This window comes from Triplophysa dalaica, chromosome 8 (assembly GCF_015846415.1).
Source record: "Triplophysa dalaica isolate WHDGS20190420 chromosome 8, ASM1584641v1, whole genome shotgun sequence".
Lineage (NCBI taxonomy): Eukaryota > Metazoa > Chordata > Actinopteri > Cypriniformes > Nemacheilidae > Triplophysa > Triplophysa dalaica.
This window is the reverse complement of record NC_079549.1, coordinates 18,220,324-18,242,160: the sequence shown is the minus strand read 5'-3', so window position 1 is coordinate 18,242,160 and position 21,837 is coordinate 18,220,324. Positions and strand designations below refer to the sequence as shown.

Sequence of the window (21,837 nt, the reverse complement as noted above, 5' to 3'; positions counted from 1 at the left end):
AAACAGGAGACACACACAAGCATTTTGAACTATTCGAAAACATAATTTAATACTTTATAATATCAGTATCAAGTTGATTCAAAATGATTCTGATATTAGACACAATGCACACTGCGATGTAAACCGCAAAAACACGCATTTCGAGTGTGCAATATCTGACAAAATGAACATAACATGACAATTTTCTACCAAGTCAACCCTTAAATTTACTTTTGAGTTAGTTTTTGTCTCTCTTCTTCACCGCATTGTCTGTCATTCTCTCCGTACAGTCTCAGTGGAATACTATTGCAACAACCTGAAATTATTTTCATGCAGTGCAGACAACAAAGGCCAAATCAGCACGTCTCTGAAAGGTCCTGTCTGCCTGTCACATATTAAATCTTGTGGCAGTTCCTGAGTAAAGCATGAGACCCAACCAGCTATTGTTCATTGCTCTTTTCTGACGTTTGTGGGCGTGGATTTGACTGTGCAATTACAAATAGCACAAAGACTGCCAATTTACCAGCTTCAAAACTCTGATAGACACCATTCGAATCTGAAATGATAAGCTCTCAAGATGAAGAGCTTTCCTTCAGCTATTTATAAGACATGCAGTTGCTAAACATTAATTATAGTCAAGTGAATGTATGCAAATCTGTTCCTTGATTTGTTACATATTGTGTCTGATTACAATGATTAACTGAGGAATAATTCACCAAATCAAGACTTATACTTGTATTACTGTATGCTGTACATGGTATAGGGATTTTTTTTTATATTAAATCAATGATTTGTATTTTAACTGTGGGTACCAATGGTAAGAAAATCTGTTACAGGAATTTACTGTGCATGTAATGTTATTTTTTTAATACTATTCAGATGACTATTGTTATTTTTTACGCTAATTGTATCAACACGTTAAAATTGACAGACCTAATTAAGATACATGTGTTGCAATTAAAACATAGTTAAAAGACAGATGTTTTATTGCACCTTCCTATTTTTCAGAGTTCTTTTGAAAGCTGGTTGCTACCATGCTCAAGCAGGTATGAGGGATTGATAGGAATCAACTGAAGTTCATTTTTCTTTGTGCAATGCAAGTGACACACTTAGTTGAAGCTGCTTTTTTCATTACAAATGCAATACATCTGTGTCAGCTATGACGTCTGAAAAGCATCAATGGATAAAGCTCAGGGCGTATCTTAGGGTTAAAAATCATTTGTGTAAAGACATGGTGCACAGAATTTACCAGTAACACAAAGCAAAGCCAAACCCAACTGCACATTCTATAGAGCATTGCAGTCATGATGTAGTTTTGAATGTCAAAACCCATAAATTTGTATTATAGCACTTTAGATTCCATCGTCAAAGTCAGAAGTTTTTCTTAACGCCCTAAATGAGGTCACATGCTTAAGACATTTAATTTTGTTTGTACAACATAAACCACACCAGTAATACCTAATTTAAGGTCAAAGCATTTTAAAGCGTTTACGTCAATTGAAAAATGTTGCTGCGTTGGACTACGGAGACAATGCGCATTATCACACATAGAAATATCAACAAATAATTCAAAATAGACACATTTCACCAAAAATTGGGAACATGTTTTAATAAAGTCTAAAAAAGTGGGAAGCTTGGTGATGTTGACCGACTGTGTCATAGTTTTTTTTTCATATCTTTTCTGTAAGGATTTTATTTAGGCTTCATTCATAATCCAAAATATATTTTTTTAAAAAGACGGAATGCTTGAATAAAAAACAGGAGTATTTTCATAAAATGTCATTACACCAGACAGACATCACACAAACAGGTGTCCTGACAAATCACATCTGTCTTCCTAACATCCTTAGTATCGCTGTTAGGATTAATTACTTGAGGGGGCATTTGAAACTTCTATGGGGGCACGCATTTGTCACTTTACTATAATAAATGTAACACTGCCAAAAAGCACGGTCGTATCCTAACAGATGTTCAACATTAATGTTAACATTTTTCCTTAAAAAAGAAAAAAACATACAACAAATGATCTAAAAACAAAAACAAGATAAAAGATTATTTATGTCAATATCTATTTTGCAATCAGTTCTTACAACATGTTGGCTGACGTGTCTTTGGAAGAGAGGTTTTGCATTAGCTATAAAACGAACCATAACCCTATTTAAATCCTAAACAAATATCTATTTTAAGCTCTGATCTTCCTATTCACACCCATTAACTTTGAGTGTCTACGTTCTTTACCTTTTAATTGGATGCGTGCTGCTTTGTGAAGACAAAAAGCCCAAACAAAGAAATGAGACGGCAGGACCACAGATATCCAGTAGTAATCCTTATATCTGCTTTCAGACACCAGCGCTCACTCATGACCTGACACAAAGCCAGACAGAGAAATATTCACAACAATCTGTCTGCTGGTAACGTAGAAAATGTCATGGCCTGCTAGGCAGAGTTGTGACAACCGTAGAAAAGACAAAAACATATACATTTTGTTCAACATTGAATAAGGATCTGTGACGTTTTAACAATTCATTATTACAGGCAGAAGAATATAAAGAGACTTTAACTTTAATAAAGTTATTATTGTAAAGTGTCGCCCATCTGAAATGCAGTAGATGAACACTAACCTGAACTGCACATTTAACCCCCACTGTATTTGACAATTGGTAGACTCCTCGAAACAAATCTCAAATCTTTCATCAACACCTGTAATTTTAGTAATGATAAAAAAATGATCTTCTGTGAAGGATATTGTAAAACAAATATAAATGTATTTTGTTAATACAGAACCTATGTGCCTAAATGAATACATGTTTACACATTTCTGTTATGGTTAGACAAATGCTATAATTTTCAAGTTAGCATCAACTTAAATGTTCTCAAAATGTAGAGTGTATTTTATAATCCTAAGGCATTTTATTAAAAGCTCTACATCTAAACACTGATGCTAAAGCATCATGGGGTCTGCCTCTCCTCCCATCACATTCACCTCAGCCCACATCAAACACGCCACATGAGTCTGATAACGGACCGCTTCAGGCAGAGCGTGACGCAGCTCACTTGATGCTCATTGTATCCTGTCATAAATCCAGCTTCACGTCTCCTCCTGTGCATCACAAAGTGTCCTTGAGGCGAGGTACACTATGGTTGACTCAACGGCTCTGCTCCGCCGGATCAGTTTCCTCACTGGACCCTTCCTGTTGAAGACTATACTGTAGCATCTTTTGAAGACTAACATTTCATGGAGCAGCTCAACTGGTGTAATGCACCGCTGTGGCAGTGCTGCAGTCTATAAATGTAGTGAATATAGTCTTTCTATATTTTAGCAGAAAAGTTGATACATTTATATTATTATCAATAACTTTGATAGAACATTCTTCATACTGTTTAAGCGAAGTCGGAAGATACACAGATGGTCTAGAGTCTGGACACTTTAACTGAATACTCAATACACCCACACAAACATGAGAACAGAGCTACCAGCAGAAGTTTGTGTTTCACTTTCCCATATGGACTAATTACAGGCCAGCTCTAGAGACCTCCGTGGCCTTTGTTTCTCCAAGGCCTGACTTAATCCAATCACTTGCCTGCTTCCAGGGCCCCTAATTAATGTGGGACCGAATTAAGATGCTGATCTTAGCACAAGCCATGGTCATCCGAGTCGTGTTTAATAAGCATGCCATACTGTAGGTCTGCGTCCCCGCGAAGGAGCCGATTTAATTTGTGAGCATTGTTACAAATTAAAGTTCACATATATCAAAGTTCATGCACTTTTGTTGCTGAAGTAAATGGCATGTATATCAAAATCATTTTATGAGAAGTGCACAAATCATTTATATGATTACAATACTGAAAATGATGTAGTTTAGGCCCCCAGAGACATTCAACTTGAAAATAAACCTTCTGAATAAACTCGAAATATTTTTGTAACAAAAGCATATTGCAACCAGAAGATAGAAATACAAGTATAGATTGAGGTGAACATTTCTTTTAGGGGGTGAACAATAACTTGATCAAGGTGCAATTTAAGAAGTATTATAAAGCATCAATGTACATAATTTAAGTCTCATGACATTCTTTTAAATATCTCCTGCACAGAAAAATAACCCTGCAGTTGCATTTAATGTCGCCACATTGAAATGTGCCATTTTATATTTAAATTGCAAAAGGTAATAATTTGACAGAAGATTCAGGCAAAATGGTTCAAACAGAGAAGAACATTAAATATTGATAATGAGAAACTCACTTTTTAAACTTACAAAGGTCAATAGAAAGCGCTGGAGGAAACCAAACTGTAAACCAGTCACACTCCATTTTTACTCATTAGCTAGTAAATTCAAGCAGTGTGTGCTTTTAAACAAGCCTGTATGCATCTGTTGAAGAAAGAATGGAGACCAAATATTTAATGGCATCTTAAATATAAACACGTTCTCCAAACAGTCCGTTTTAATTCTTCTATAAAGAAAAATGAAATGCATTCTATCTGCTTATAATTTCAAAAGAGTGCTTGGACATCACTGAGGTTACGGTTATAATCTCAGAATCAGATGGCATGGACAACACGCAGTACATTTATTGACTGTTTTATGCACATACAGAAATGCATTAGGCACCATCCCAAACACCAATAAGAATGCCTGACTGCTATGGAAAAAGTCACTTTACCTGTCAATCATATTACTCACACTATCTACTTCCTAGCTGGTTGATACATGCTTTGTAAGAAGACACTGTATTACATTTCAGTTAAACTCTACAGAGATAAATATCCAAAACTACAAAATTGATGTTTTAGATCAGTCGTTCCCAATGATCACATAGTCACATATGTTTTGAGATCAAAAACAGATGCAAAAATGTATTCCACTAATAATATTATGTATTAAAGACTTTATAAACAAGGCAGCTCAACGCAAAAATGTAAAAGAGGTACAGGAAGAAAAGTATTTTTAATTTAAAGGGATAGTTCCCCCAAAACTTATTTACATTCTTGTTAAGCCTGTATGACTTTCTTTTGCAGAACACAAAATAAATTATCCTATTAACCAAACAACTGGGGCACCTATTGACTTTTATTGTATATACTGTATGTACATAAAACTGCTGAGAAGTCAATGGTGCCACTGATTTTTTGGTTAGCAACATTCTTTCAAATATCTCCTCTTGTGTTCTGCAGAGTTTGAATTGACAAGTGAGTGAGTAAATCATAAGAGTATTTTCAATTTTGGGTGAACTATCACTTAATATTTGAAATGTATATATTTACATGGGGACAGGTGGTTCGGACTGGGAAAGGGTTCGGTTCAGGAAAAAAAGGTTGGGAACCACTGTAAAATACAAACTAACAATGTATTATTAATAAAACATTATAGAATATTATGTGCAAGCGCACATAAAACTCTGAAAGAGCTTCTCTTTACCAACTGCAACTAGCCAGCAAATTCCACGATCATCACCTGCCAACTCCTACTCCAGTTAATCCTATTAGTAAAAATAATCACAATTTAAAACTAAACACTGACTAAAGGATCCGAGTTTAAAAAGTGTTTAATTGCTTTAGGAAGGCATTCAGGGGTAATCCTGTGTCTTTATGAGCTCAAATGAGTCAAAAACTGAACCCCGAGCTTGACTTTGACCCTGCTTCACAACCTGGGGGTATTTCCAAAGGCAAGCACAGCGAAGAACATTCAGCGCGACCCCTTCATTATCTTATTTAAATTAGATGCTCGACTCGCACATTTCTAGTAACCTGAGGTGTCCGACCCGCTGAGACTTAACTGTGAACCATCTTCAAATAACAGTTGCAGCAGCCAGATGCGGCATCATTGAACATTATCATTTGCTTTACAAAATGACCAACAGCTAGTGAGTGCTGCATTTGACTACATACAATACATTCAATAAATATGCTAATAGGTCGTGTGTAGGTAAATGCACTCCACTTTGCTTTAAACAGAAGAGATCACGGGAAATGAATCTCACTGTATTTGTGGAGATTCATATTTGTGCAATTGTTAACGCTGCCGCCCTGGCCCTCCAGGATATTGTTTGTTTGTTTGTTTGAAATTAAAAGTTAATCAAGTGAAATAATTGAATGCTGTTGAGAGGCAAAGCGAGGGAGGGAAGGTACATCTGCGACACAGGTTTTCATTACTTCGCAAAAGCCACATTACCTATTAACAATGTCATCTTCCCCAAATATCTATTTGAATTCCTGTTCCACTTATAAGCAGTTAATGGCCGGTGATGCGTACATTTATTCATTCACTTTCAAACAGGTCTGGTCTGGTAGCAGAATTAATATATGTGAAGTTGTCTTTGATGCCATATATCAACAAATATGACTATATGTAACGGAGGCAAGCTAGTGTAGAGCTGTGCAGTATGTAAACCTCACTTCCCGACCTCAAGGACGTCTGTCACTAGAGACTGAGGTCTTTAGCCTCCTCGCTAGAGTGCCCGACTCCCATGCCGAACCGACCCGGTTCGAAGCCCGCCTAGTGTAGGTGTGGTTCGTTCCGGTTACATATACACAGAATATATTTCTAAATAGCAAATAAGCTAGACAAGCCAGCCTTCAGTAGTTAATAAAGATTTGCTTGAAAGTCTACAAAAGCCTTTAAGTGGTGGTATACCTGAAAAGTTAAGTTTTTTATATTTTACTCACTCAAACTTGTATGACTTTCTTCTGCAAAATAACACTGGACCCCATTGACATCCACTGTATGGACACAAAGCAGTGAAAAAATATCGCTCATATCGCTGCTGTCCTCAGAAACCTTGTATCTCCATATTTAGTGATTTTATTTTTGCCATACATCATTATTATAAGTCAACCTTTATTTTTTTCACTGGGTTTGGCAAATATCTAACAAATAAAAAGTGCTTGTCAACTTTGAAAACACAGTATTTAATCATTTAGAAAGTAGGCTACAGTGTGTTTTTCCATTTCCTGAAAAACACAGAACTTGGACATTCAAGGTTTCAAAAGGTGAGCGACGATATACTGGCTTGCATGTAACTGGAATGTATTGGCAATTGCTTTTGAATCATGAGGTGCTTGTAATTCTTATTGAATTTGAGCAACAAAACTATTATTTTATGTTCCAATAATTCTTTCCAACCTAACATGAGGTCATTCATCGGCCATAACATAGCGAAAATCACACCATAGATATAATTTTAATAAACAATTTTCAGTAGCTACCCAAAGCAACATTTAAATATAAAACAGCTAATATAGAAAAGGGATAATGTACAGTTGATTTGATCAGAAAATAATTCCTGACAGGGTGATCAAAACCATGAGGCAAGTCAATGTTTTCCTGAAGGAGTTTATTTTTCCAATCACCACCAGAAGACTGACTTAATACACTAGCTACTAAAAATATAAAACATTCAAACGGACAAGAAATATTGATTTGAGACCACCAAGTTAAAAGGCACGAAACAAACAGATTGCAAGAATGGTCATAGCAGTCATTAAAGAAAAAAAATGTACATGATCGGCTGTGATCATGATTGACCAATTAAAATAAAATACTTAATATACTTAGTATAATTGATAAAATATATTAAGTATATAACTTCCACAGCCCCTACACATGTCTCTCTTTGTCTAGTCTATGATTTGGTGGCAACTATGAATATTACAGCTAATAAAATTAACAATACCTATGATTTGATGTTAAACAAATAACATACAGACTTTACTGCATTGGCCCGTTTTAATGCTTATGATTAAACCTTAATGCACAGGACCATTCACGACACTCTGACCAAACCCTTTGGGCACAGAGTCTCTCAAAGCTTATGAAGAACCTCAGACAATTCCATCTCAGAGCCTTTCTACAGTCCTTAATTCAAATGTGGCCTCTTTTCTTTTCCACCTGTCAGAACTCAGTGCTGGATGAGCAAAGCGAGATTTTGCACAATGAAAGAAAGGCAGCCAGGTGGTTGAAAAGGAAAAAAAATGTTTTTTTTTCATGCCATCTCTGAAAATCTCCTTTCCGCTGAAGGACAATCGTTAAAATAAAGCATTGCTGAAGTCTATGAAGGTGAAATAGAAAGCCGTCTCAGTCTTCCATATGGGCAGAGTTTTCCCTAAGGCTCTCTTGGGATTCATTATGTATATTCATTACGAGGGGCGGAGGGAAAGTTTCAACCGAGACCCAGCTGCTACGCTCCAACTTCTCTACAGTGACCTCATTTCCTCCCGTCTGCAGGTGTATGAGTGGAAACACATGCCGAATGTCTTGCCTCGAACTCCTCAGTGGCCAACACTTACTCATTCAATTAGCCTCTCTGATGAAGTATAGTCTGTTGCTTACTTCAGCACGCTGTTAAATCACTAACAAAAACACACCAGCCCTTTGAAACCGCACACGTCTCCCTATGTCTAGACTTTTTACTTTAGTCAGCCTGTAAATCTCTGTCTTGCAAATAATTTTGTTTGTTTTGTAATAGCTAATGTACTGTAATTTTCCTAGCACACAAGCTGTAAAAACAGTTAAAAGTGAGGTGTTATTTTCTTGTTATTTCTTAACTAGCAGCAGAAATGCATTAAAAAATTGTTAAACAACTTTGAAACACTCAAGCAACAGTTAGCTCCTCCCCAAACCTACGACAAAGTTTGAGGCAATAGATATGTTTCCTTTCTAGATACAATCCATGTATATATTTCAGAAATATGTACATATACATTATATTACTTATATCATATATATATATATATTAGGGCTGTCAAATGATTCTTTGTGATAAATCACATCCGGAAAAAAGTTTGTGTTTACATAATATATGTATGTTTACTGTGCATATTAATTTATTTGTTTTTTTTAAAACACATAAATACATGTACATGTATACATATTTAGGAAATATGTGTTTTCATAAATACAAAATTAATAAGCACAGTACACAGACAACCTTTAATTCTGGATGTGATTAATCGTAAGGCAGCCCTAATGTAAATACAAATGTATTCATATATATATATAATATAGGGACTTAGCTAACTATACACCTATATCGATGTAACGAGAAAAGTGGGACGAGAGCTGTGAGGCAATGATGGTGACGTGAGTGATAGTGGGAATCAGCTGTGCGGACACCGGTCCCGCATATCTCACAGAGGGGATCGGGAGCATAAGAGGACGGGCAACAGGACTACTGGTGAGAGAGGAGCAGGCCCAGACATGTGTTAAGTTTGTATTTATGTTCTTGTGGCTTTTAACTTCCATGTTATTGTTTGTTTATTTTGATCAAAGTTTGTTTGAATGTTTGCCGGTTCCCGCCTCCTTCCTTCCCTACGACTTTGAATCTACCTTTCATTTCTAAAGTACTTGAAAAGGTCGTTTCATCATAGCTCTGTTCCTTCCTCTAAAGGAATGACATCTGTCAAGAATTCGAGTCAGGATTTAGCGCACATCACAGTAAAGAGACTGCTATGATCAGAGTAACGAATGATTTGCCTTTGGCATCTGATTGTGGCCGCATCTTTTGACACCACTGACCACAGCAACTTTTACAAACTATAGACTTAAATATTATGTTGCATTAAATGCAATAGCATTTAAACGGTTTTGTTCATTCCTATCTAAACGTTTTCAGTTTGTAGAAATAAAAAACGAGGTGTCAGACAAATCAATAGTCCAGTACGGTATTCCGCAAGGCTCAGTCTTAGGGCCTCTGCTCAAAACCGGCAGCTAGAGCTCTTGAACAAAAAAAAGTATGAGCATATTAGCCCTGTCCTGTCAACATTGCACTGGTAACCTATTGAGCAACGTATTAACTTTAACTTGATGGTGGAGCTGAAAGAGGGAGGCGACGAGACTAGATGGTCGAGCTGAAAGAGGGAGGGGATGATAATCTAAAACTATACATGCATGTGTCTGTACAGCATATTATGTAAAGATACGATAACATATGATTTGTTGTAAATAATCGTTTGACAGCCCTAGTTTCCATTCAAAGTTAGAAAGTTATCTTATGTGCAAAATTGCATAACACAAGTTTAAAAAAATGGAAGTAACCTTTTTATTAATAATAAATATAACAATACTTCAGAGCCTCAGACTGCACAGACAAAACACAATAAACACAGCTTTCGGAGGCTATGCCTGCTCTTTAGGAAGGTAATTGTGTTAGAGAATTATGGGATGTAATCTCAAACCCCTTTCTCTGCAAACTTTGGCTAAAGCATTTGAGAACAACATTCCAGATACTGTGCAATGAGGTCGGACCGCTGGTCAGTCCAGCTACGCTGTATATTTCTTTATTTTGATGTGCATGGAGCAATTTATGCAGTACATGTGTTTCCATCGAAGTATTTGTGGATTTCTAAAATGTTTTATTTGAGTCAATTAATATTTTTAAGCATATTTAAAAAATGTACGTACATCTTGGTTTTTCCACCTAGCTTTATGTCTATGCACTATCCCAAAATGCATATAAAAATAGATGGATGGAAACAAAGCCAATGTCATGCAGCATCAAATCTCTTAAACAAACAGATTTAAATTCCCATCGGTGCAACTAGTGGCGCAGAATTCTCAAACTTCACCTTTAAAGACCTATTTTACACAATATTGCATTCTCAGAAAACAAATCAAAGTATAAAAGCAGAACAATTTACGGTATGACTGCAGTGGTGTAAATGGTGCTGTGCGAATATGCACAGTATCTTTTTTCAAAAAAGAGTGAAAACAGGATTTATCGCCCTAGGCATTCATTGCTTAATTAGCTCTATCTAAAAACAAACAAATGAAGGAGGGGAACAATGAACCTAATGTCTCCTAATGCTTCCCCAACACCCAAGGATAACTTTGCTGTGATACATCACTTCGGGCTGCAAACGGCTCTCTCTTTATCTCCAATCCTGTCGTGCCAAAACCTTAATCTTTCTGCCCACTGAACTAGACCAATCTTATTCCGTGTGCTGGAAGGTGATTGCTACTTCCGCTGGTGAAAGGTGTTTGAGGTTGTACATTCCTTCAGGGTAGATAAACTTGAAAAGTTAAGTTTGGCACAGACACAGGGAATGTGCTAATGTGGTGACAGTGGCGTACCAAAAAAACATAAGACAATATATCACCTACAAAAACCTTTTTAAAAACCCTATAGAGGACGATTCATCATTTTCAAGCAAATCATTAGTATTTATTGTCAATGCGGGTAAATTATAGCATAATATAGCAATAAATGAAATCCTAAATCTACTCCTATTGGTGGTGATAGGTATACTACATTCACTTACATGCCCAGAAGAAAACCATCACTATGTTATATACACGACTATAAATAATACAAGTACCAGTCTCCAGGAAACTGATTTTAAATCGACTGAATTTCAAGACGCAGGTCATATCAGCAAATGTACCATAAGTGTTTAGAACAATAACAGTATTATGAAAGAAAATCTTGCTCAGAGTGTTTTAAATTTACATTCCAAAGCACATACATAAGTTATATTTCTCAGGCACAATAATAACATTTTTTATTTATTCCACCATCTGTCTGGAGTCTGACATACCCACTCTGGAAAGAACAAAATAGCACTCTACGCCTCTAACCCTGCAGGAAAAACCTGCGATACACCTGACATAATAATCTGCAGTGGCTCATGTGGGTCATTGGCCTGTTTTCAGGCAGGCATTGGATCAAAGGGAGGGATCAGCTGTATTTGGCACCGTCCAGGTGCGTGTCACACTCTTCCAGTTCACCAAAGGTCACGCTCTTGGCCGGTCTGAGGCGCGGCGCCTCCGCTAACGGGCATCCACCCAACGCCAACTGCTGAGTCTGTATTATCAAATCACAGAATCCAGGTGGCTCCACCTGCTCTTTATTATGGCTTGGATGATTGTAAACAAGAGTCGGTTGTGTCCAACATCACCCCTGTTGTGTTATTCACCTGTTCTCTCTTTATACTGGCAGCAATTTATGTGAATATATGTTGGAATTAAGCAGTCAATATACATGCCAGGCCAGTATGAACTCACCTCTGCAGTGGACTCCTTCATCGAAGCCATCTTCACAGTCTTTCGCCCCATTACAGAGTTTGTTGAAGTGAATGCACTTTCTCGTCCCGATACACTGTATGTGATTGAGTGGACATCTGACTATTACCTCCACCTCACCTAAAGATGAAAAGACAGAGATGATTTAGGCTCACATCTCAGTAATGGATTCCTATAGACCATTTTGTTAGCAAGTTGTAAACACTGGTCCAACAGCACCTGTTTGTTTACTTCTTTTCACATTTATAAGGAGGTCTGTAAACGTTCTGTTGGATGTATTTAGTTCTATAACATTTTGTGTTAACAGGAAGTGCTTCTGGATCAATGTTGTTTTCGCTTTGCAAAAGACAAAAACAAAAATCGCAAATAAGATTTCTGGCTTTTCTTAGACAGCAATTAAAGGACAAGTCAAGAGGTTTCTCCTGATCAAAAAAACCTCACATGACTCTTCCAAAAGTTGTAGAGAAAGATCTCAACACCACTAAAATCAAATCTAGTTATGAGATAACAAGCATGAAGTATTTGACAGGGTCATAATTAGTCAATATTATAGATATCAAGCTTATATTTTACATAATGTAGAATGATTTTACGTAGAAAATGGAAAATCCCACAAAGAAATTTTAGCTGGGTTTTCACAGTCAGGGTCACATTTAGATGAACTCCGTGAAGTCTTCTGAGCAATAACAGAAGATCATCTGAGCAATACAATTTTCCACTGTGTCGATACCATTACACCAGACAAATATTAAAATGAACATTATGAATCATTACATTACCTAATTAACATCTACCGAGAACCTTATGCACATTTATATGGTTGTTCACTTGTTTTAATTCGCCAAGCTTTGAAGGATGCAAATTAAAACGGGACAATTCAGTTGATTGAATTTGGTTTAAAATGCGCCGCTAGCCTTAATGTGATTTAATTTTGTGGTAAAAAAAAACATTCCTTCAGCACCATTTGCTTCATGTTGTTTCGTAGGGAGAGGCTAATAGAATGGGTATGGGGTTCTCATTCTTTGATCCTAATGAGTCTTAATGTGATTAGAGGAATAAAGACAATACATTTTGTACTGTAAAAGTACATTAGGGCAATGTAGTGAGGTTTCAGAAAGAGTTCGAACTTCTGGCCAGAGCATTGCAATAGCAATGTGAAAGTCATGAGTTCAACACACATACTGGTACCTTGAATGCCCTAAAATGGCATCTATTGTTGTTGAATTAAAATCAGTAGGAAAATATCTAGTTTGCAATATTATTAGACAGTAAATAATAAGTCCTTTTCCTCTGATAACCATTGCATCGACAATCTCTAAATAAAGCCACATGCAAATAGGTTGACTTGAAGGCTTTACTTTATACAGTAAACAGATGCTAACTACAACGCCAGTAAGCTATTCTGAATCACTGTGTGTGTGTGTGTGCGTGTGTGCGAGAGAGAAAGAGAGAGTCAAAGCCTCAGAGATATCTATTGACACGGCTGCACCAAGCAGCTGTTTAAAGATTCATGAGGCACATAGGTGACCCTCATCTTCTTGAGCAGCCACAGGAACACATAAAACACGTCTAAGTGAAACATCGACTTCCATCTCGCACACTGTGAATATGTCACATTGCACCTTAACTACATTGGTATCAATTACCATAACTGCAACACAGCCACTTAGCGTGAGATTTATAGCTCATGTGACAGGACCTCTTACAAATCTCCGGAGTCCCAGTTTCCGTCGAGCTCTGATCCTGCACCACCGAAAACATCCTTAGAAGGAGAAGCGTTATTCAGCAGCTTTCATTATAGACTTCATAGAATAAAATGATGTGGCAATTAAGGTGGTCGTTTAATGGTGGATCGTCCTCCGTTAATTTGATTTATTAGCCGACGCACGCGTTCCGATAATAACAATAATTCTCCTTGCAAAAGAATCCCATTTTCCATTTTCACGGCTCCGGAAAATCCCGAAGCGTATTTTTCTAGACCACCTTTCCTTCGGGCCTCTAGGATATTCTAAATGAAGCAAAGTCAAATGTAAGTGACCTCGACTTTGCACGCTCATATTTCAAACGCGAACACAAAGGTAAGCTAATCAACCTCGCGGCCTTCCTTCAGAGAGCTGGAGGAGAAAATACAAGACAGGCTGTTCAATTAAAACATCATTTGTTTCAATCTACAGCCACCTCTGTACACGACAGAAGAGCACTCGGCGCATTTAACAGCATCTGAGAGATTTCTAGGCCCAAGTATGTTGATTAATAGCCATGCTAATTTTCTGTTAAAATCGTATAGATATACTGGCAAACATCTCTCTAATTGTGCATTCACGAAGCGCTTCTCCATTATTCATAAGTAAAAACAGCACCAAAACATGTCACGCGCGTTACTCTGTTAACACGACGGAGAGAGGGGCTCTGACAAACTGTGATTATCCTAATAAAACTGCATTGTCAAATACAGAATCACTCCACTCACAAACTGATTGGGGACTAATCTAATCAGATGAGGAGGAGAGATGAATATTCAGGAGTTAGAGACGCACCATGCCGGATAACACAGATGGCGTCTGTGCAGTTGAGGGATGAGAGGAAATTATTTCTCTTCACCCAGAACTGAATCAGAAGCCAGATAACAGCCCTGCTGAAACATCCTCCATCATGGAAAATTCATGAAAGTGGGGGCGGGAAACACATGCTCATGATACTTCCAGAACCCGGAAATGAGTAACATATGATATGAAATATGATATACAGCTTTTGTAAATTTGAAAACATTTCGTTTCAAATTTTTTGTCAATTAATCAAATCAAGTGGTTATACCTCGTAGAAGGCTAGATAGCTTAGTTTAATATTATACTTAAAATTGTAGTTTAAAATTGCTTATTCAATTTTATATAAGGCGCTTTTCACAATTTTGATTGTTGCAACATCTTAACTTATCCGCCACCAGCCTCTTTAAAAAAAGTTGCCAGCCTACGCCAGCGTTTTTTAACAGTTTCAGCCAATTTTATTAGCTCACAGTAAATTTTCTGTAAAGAATATATGGACAAACAATTTGTCAAATGAAAGAATAGAGTCTCAGCTTTTAAACAAAATAAACCATTTTCTTCTATCTTCATTTGTTCGTTTTTTATCACTCCGTAGATGTGGGTAGGTTTCTTCAAAAATGCCTCATTTTGATTAAAGAGCTGAGATAATTAAAGTTTTTTGTCAAAGATTACACCCAGATTACACTCAGAACAATCATTAAAAACCGTTAAACATATACGTTCTAGGTTCTGGGATTCTGTACTTTTCCCCAGTGGTGTGTAACAGCCGTAATAACTCGTCTTTGGCGGGGAAGCGTTTTTTTTAAATGAGGAGATAACTGGTCAATTGCGGTGAAAGAGTTAATAGTACTCTAAAGTTATATGTACACTGTAAAAACGAAAATTTTCCAACAGCTGTATTTTCCTGTAAAAAAAATAAAAATAACAAACATTTTAAATAAAATGTAATGTTTTCCTTTCAATTTGTAGTCATTTTCTGTAATTTCAGCTGATTTTACTTTTTTTTTTAACAAATCTGTAATAATAAAAGTCTGAAAATGTTTTCAATTGTACGAGAAAGATCTGTAAAAAATAAGAGTACATTTCTGTAAAATCAAATGTTTTCCCAGTGTAGGCTAATAAAAATGCAAAAACCCACCAACACACACATAACAGCAAATACATACTCTACATACACACACAACAATGAATTTACAAGAAAATATATGTATTAAATGCTATGCCAAAGCAAACAATAAACAAAGAACGCTGGAATACTTCTGGGCTCTGTAGGGCTCTGTAGGGCAGCCAATGAATGTAGAAGAAAATGATGATGTCACTTGAACAAACTATCGCTTTTTCCCTGGGAAAACCTAGATCTTTCTTTTCATACAGATGATGTATGCACACAAAGATCAATTACATAAACCGGAAGATTGCAAATCTGACCTGACAGCACAAAATACACTGTCGGTCAAACTTTTCTCTTGACTGAAATGTTTCTCATAAACATATCATGAGCATGTTTTATTTGGAATTTTAAGGTTTTCTGGACAAACAAACAAATGAAAAATAAGCAACAAGAGACACAAAAAAAACTGGACTGCCTGAGTCGTAAATACATATTTTTTTTTTTATAAATAAACAATGACAATAGCCACAAATGTTTAGGACACCAGATAATTCAACACAACAGAATAAAAACAAAGATACACAAATAAAAGTCATGTCATCACTACATTTCCAAAAGTTTCAAAAGAGGTTCCCTATTTAAAAATCTTTTAAAAATCTTCTACAAAGATCTAGGTTTAGCCATGGAAAAAGCGATAGCCAGTTTGTTCAAGTGACATCATCATTTTCTTCTACATAGTTATGATTAATCTGAAGCTGTCCTGCTTGCTTAAATGTTTGAAATTATTTTCTAGAGAAGAAAAAAAGACATATTTATTCCTAAAAAACAAAAATTATTTAAAAAAGGTTTTGAAATGGGTGAGTTAATGAAGTGAGAAAAAACAACTCCATAAAAGCTCAGAATAGATGGAAACTCCTTAAAAAAACATCTCCGGCATCTCTAGGCAAAAAATAATTACACTGAAGTTGCTCGAATATAACATAGTTATGATTCATTTGAAATATTCTTTAGCCATGGCATAATTCCCAAATTTAATATGAGTTAGCCGCGACCCCTAAATGGTAGTGTTAAAATATTAAAATAAAAATACAATATTGTGCTTCAAGTAGTGCATCTGTGTATAACAAGAATACTTGATGTACCAGCTCAGTAATGTAATATTATTCATAAAAAAAAAAAATCAGTAGCTTTAATTAATAAACCATGCCATGTCCACCCAGGAATGGGGTAACTAAAAATATTATAAAGCTTAGCGATGCTCAAGTGCAAAATTGCCGTTCAGCCTTTGAGAAGAAACAAGGGCCGGTCTAAGGTCACGTAACAGCAAACATACCAGTGACGTTGGAAGTCCTCCCACAAATGTACACATTACCTCACTCGAATTCATTACAGCTCCAGGTCTTCTGGCCTGCCAGCTGTCTGGCCCTTGTGTTAAAAGGCCTTCAGCATGAAATCTAAATACAAACCTCAATTAGCTGCCCAAAGAAACCAAGAGTCTCAGGAAATCAAATGATTTGCGGAGAACAATAAGCATACAGATGGATTCTTTACGACTGCTCCATACAAAGCAGGCCTTCAACAAATGAAGAGCGTTTTGGCCTTTTCATTAACTTCCTGAAATGGCTGTGATGCCGATTTAAAGACAGTCGGCTGCCAAAACAAACCATTCCTGCGGTCCCTTTCCTGTCCCCCCCATATCGCTTTTAATTAAAAAACCATGGTGATATTTACTCACTTTTCTCAACGTGATAGAGGAGAGATCAGCTGGGAATAGCTAATCCATCTAAGTAATGTGTAACAAAAGCCTTTGAACTCAAATCTTACATTCTGTATCTTTATTCAAGAAATCTAAAATGATAAATTTTTGATGGGAAATCATTTATGAACTTGCTCAATGAACAACATTTACATTCTTAACAATATCTAAAGATGCTGATATATTAAATGTCTCTCATTTCAGTGATGACAAACATTCCTAAAATGAGTGTCCTGAAATCACACTTCTGTCTGTGACAGGCCCAAGCTCTGTAAACAGCAAAAAAATCAGGAGTCAAAGAGAGCAGCCTGCTATTTTCTAGCCAATCAGAAATGCTTTCTGTCAGCGAATCGTTTTGCACTTTGCATTTACTAGTACCCCGTTTCCTTATGTTCCCGATTTATGAGATCTCTCAAGGTCTCAGTAACTTTAATGTTTCCCCTAAAACAGTTAAAGAATCTGTTCTCTCATAAATGAAAATTCTGTCATAATTTACTCACTCTCGAGTTATTCCAAATCTCTATGAATTTCTTTGTTCTGATAAACACAGAGAAATATATTTGGAAGAATGCTCGTTACCAAAGTTCTTGCCCACCATTGACTACCATAGTAGGGAAATTACGTTGGTAGTCAAATGTTTGCTGTTTTTTTTACATTCTTCAAAATATCTTTTTATACGTATGCCCATAGTTATATATAATAGCACATCATTTATAACAGACCACCACAATGAACGCTCATGTTTTGTTTACTGTTAAAATAATGCTCTCTCTCTGTCTTTCGCATGCACTCACTCAGACACAGTATTTATTTTCCCCTCCTTTGCTTTAGGTCGCTGACATTTCAAATGTTCAGCGCAGTGGCATTCGGGAAAGTAAAGGCAGTTTTAAACTGACCTTGGACAGAAAAGCAAACTATTCTGAGTACATGAGGTCCCAGAGCACGTCTTTATGCTTCCCCTTTAACCGATATCAATAACAACCAAAGAAAAGGCCAAAAAAGAGACCTCAGGTCCAAAGAGAATGCAAGCCAGCAGACTCCTCTAAAACAGTCGGTCCTCAAACAGAACACTATGGCTCTGACCACGGCTATCATGTATTTAAATGAAAAGCGAATGAGCCTCAATAGGGGGTGCGCAGAATTTGAGGACTCAATATGGTTGGTAAGTTTATCATGCAGCAGAGGAACACAAGCTTCTAGATGTGATGTTCACATGTATGCAAAGTGGGCTGAATGTTTTTTCTGAACACATTAAAGTCATGCGAAGCTCCAGAGTACGAACATCTCATAAAAGCTTGGAAGAAAACAAGGAAATCAAAACAAGCTCGCAGGTCACCTTCTATGTGGTTGGGGAGAGGAACGCAACATGACAATAACATAATTTTCTTACCCGTCAGGAAATCTCAGCAGTCACTGCAGTATATATTACACATATATTTGACCAAAAACAGCTTTTAAACTGCACAATACATACTGACACTAAAGATGGTTGTCACTCCAATTCTGCGTGCTTAATCCCCTTGTGTCCAAACAGATCAACAGTATCCACCAGAATGAGAAGAGCCAGGGCAGCAGTATCTGAACAGCAGTTCTGTGGTCAACTCACTTACTGCTCATGGATTCCCGAAAAACTAAGCATGGATCAGGTAAAGTAAAAATACAAATATAGATCACTTTGGAAAATGTAAACAAAGCTGGTCCAACGCTGGTCCATAAGACCTTCCATTCCTTTTTAAACGTTAAACAAAATACAACCAGAAGATTTTTAACCAAAATCAAATATTTTCAAGATTTAACTCTATATGTAAGATTTAAAATATAATAATAAAGTAAAATAAAACTAGAAGTTTACACCTTGTGAAATGGTCTATGCTTGCAGTATAAAAATTATAAACTAGTACTTTACTGAGAGTACAGATGGTTCATCTTAACAACACAAACCAAGTTTGGGACTCTAACTTAACTTCCTGTACACATTCACAAACAATAGAGTGCCTGTAGATTATTTCTGATAACAATCAAAAGAAACCCTTACTTGGCTAAACTTTTCTCTCCAATATTTTGAATTTAGACTCCGATACCAAGCTCAACCACTAGATGTCAATGTACCATACGGTTTGTTAAAATGTGACCAAACTGCAGGAACCAATTCAACAAATCATTTATTAAATAAAATGAACATACAACAAACTTGACAAATAGTTTATCTAATACAGTTATTACAATAAAATAATAATTAATATTAACATAAATTTATTGAAATATAAAAAGTTATATTATTAGACACAGAAGTTAACTGGGGGTCAGGTTAGACCTTTCGATGAAACGGTCTAAACTTCAAACAAAAAACGCTATAAAAGTCGACCAGTAAAACTAGTGGATTAATGTATACCTTTGAACTATAGTTGGAGTACAAACCAATAATTATTCTATATTTAAAGATTACTACTGTTACACCTATATAAAAGTATACTTTTATACATTAAAAAGAGGGTATTATAAGTAAACTTATATTAGTATACAGTAGTTATTACATCAAGTGTTTTTAAAATATACTTGAACTTTACTTAAGTATACTTAAAAATAAACTTGAAATCTAATCAATCATCACAATTTACAAAATTGGTATTGATAAAACTAGAATGTCAAGGCAGCTTGGATGCAGCGTTCATTTAAGCAGTATCAAAACTTGAAAACTACAACTATTATTTTTCTTTCTTTTCACGCATTAGCACTTCCTTTAGGAAATGGAAATCTAATTTAAATGCCTACACAAACAAGCATTGAAGTACTATGAAAATTTCACACTATTGGCAGAGCGGCCCTGACCCTTGTGGTTATGTGCAAACATGTCACTTGAATTCCTTGTTTCTCATTCTTTATTAGCTTTTTTAGCTCTTGGCCTCTTGTTTATGCTCTTGGCGACAGTACAACAATCTGTCAAGGTGCCGTAGGTGTCCCGGCATCGAGTGTTTTTCAACTAACCTAAGAGAGAAGCCTTGTATTTTCCCTCTAACTGTGTTTCTTACTTAACTCTCACAAACCATATTTGCCATTTACAAGGAGCCATATTTGCCATTTTCTGAAAAGCTCTGGCATTCCTTCTGACGTCCACCTGGGTTTATCTTTGAATGTCACAAAGATTAGCTTCAGGCCACACTGTCTGGATATCTAATCTCTACCTAAGGCCACGTATGCAGAAGTCCCTCCTATGCTCTTACTGCTGTGCGGAGCGCTAATGAAAACACTTCTCTTTATTGGATTTAAAACACTAAGCAGTAATTTTAGATTGATGCAGATGATTTTTAATGGCACAGTTGATGGTCTTATTAAGGCTTTTGAATGATGATGTTTTTTTGGCTCTGGCCAATTATAAGCTCACAGTTAAGATATTTGCTTAGATGTGATTTTCTATTTATGCAGATGCCATACTGGCAGGCTGACTAAACAATATGTGATCCTGGATCACAAAACCGGTCTTAAGTAGCATGGGAAAAATACATTCTAAGGGTCAAAATGATCAATTTTTCTTTTATGCCAAAAATCATAAGGATATTAAGTGAAGATCATATTCCTGAAGATATTTTGTAAATTTCCTACCTTAAATATGTAAAAACGTAATTTTTATGAGTGGATGGTCTGCCGTATTGCACCCAATTAACAACTTCAAAGGCAATTTTCTCAATATTTAGATTCTTTCCCACTCTAAAGTTCCTGAGTCTTAAACGGTTGTATCTGCCGTTGCAGCCAGATATTGTCCAGTTTTAACAACTCCTACATCAATAGAAATCTTATTTATTCAGCAAAAATGTCAATTTCGAAAAATTGACCCATAAGACTCGTTTTGTTGTCCAGGGTCACAAATGTCACTGAACTGTTTGTTTAGTCATATGCCCAATTTTTGCTTCCTGCAGTTAACATGCAATCAAAAGTGACAACATTTTCTTTCTTAATGCACATTTCTGACTATGCACAATTATTAGTCTACAGAGTGCATATTGTGCATATGTTATCTCCTTCAGCAAAGAAGCGAAAAACGTGACAACATTTTAGTCCTGCGTCAGCCACCGTAGTGCTACAAAAGGGGTGGAGTGAGCCATTAGTTGCAATTTTCTACCTCACCAATAGATGCCGCTAAATGTTTTACACTGGACCTTCAACAACCACTACATCACACATACCCCTCATTCCTTTAAAAAGAAAAACTTCAATGAAAACCTCCACAGGGCAGTAACATACACCGAGCCCATTGTTTCTTAGCTTGTATTGGCATGTATCCTCAGTAAATCATTGGCTGGATTTAATTAAACTAATTCATCATCGCAGAGCAATGTAATCAACATCCTATGAAATGGAGCCATCACTTCCACCGTCGGGCTATGCCTTCCAAAGCGCCGCCTGTTAATACATCACATTCAAAACCACTCACTGTTCAAT

At 36.3% G+C, this 21,837-nt stretch overlaps 1 protein-coding gene across 1 annotated transcript in view; it reads right to left on the bottom strand.

Annotated features, from left to right (window-relative positions):
* Nucleotides 1–21,837, bottom strand: part of lrp1bb (low density lipoprotein receptor-related protein 1Bb) — a 242,854-nt gene that overhangs the window by 144,160 nt on the left and 76,857 nt on the right. The window contains exon 2 of the mRNA XM_056754675.1: nucleotides 11,973–12,110. Within this exon, the coding sequence (XP_056610653.1) occupies nucleotides 11,973–12,110 (138 nt within the window). The remainder of the gene's footprint in view (nucleotides 1–11,972; nucleotides 12,111–21,837) is intronic.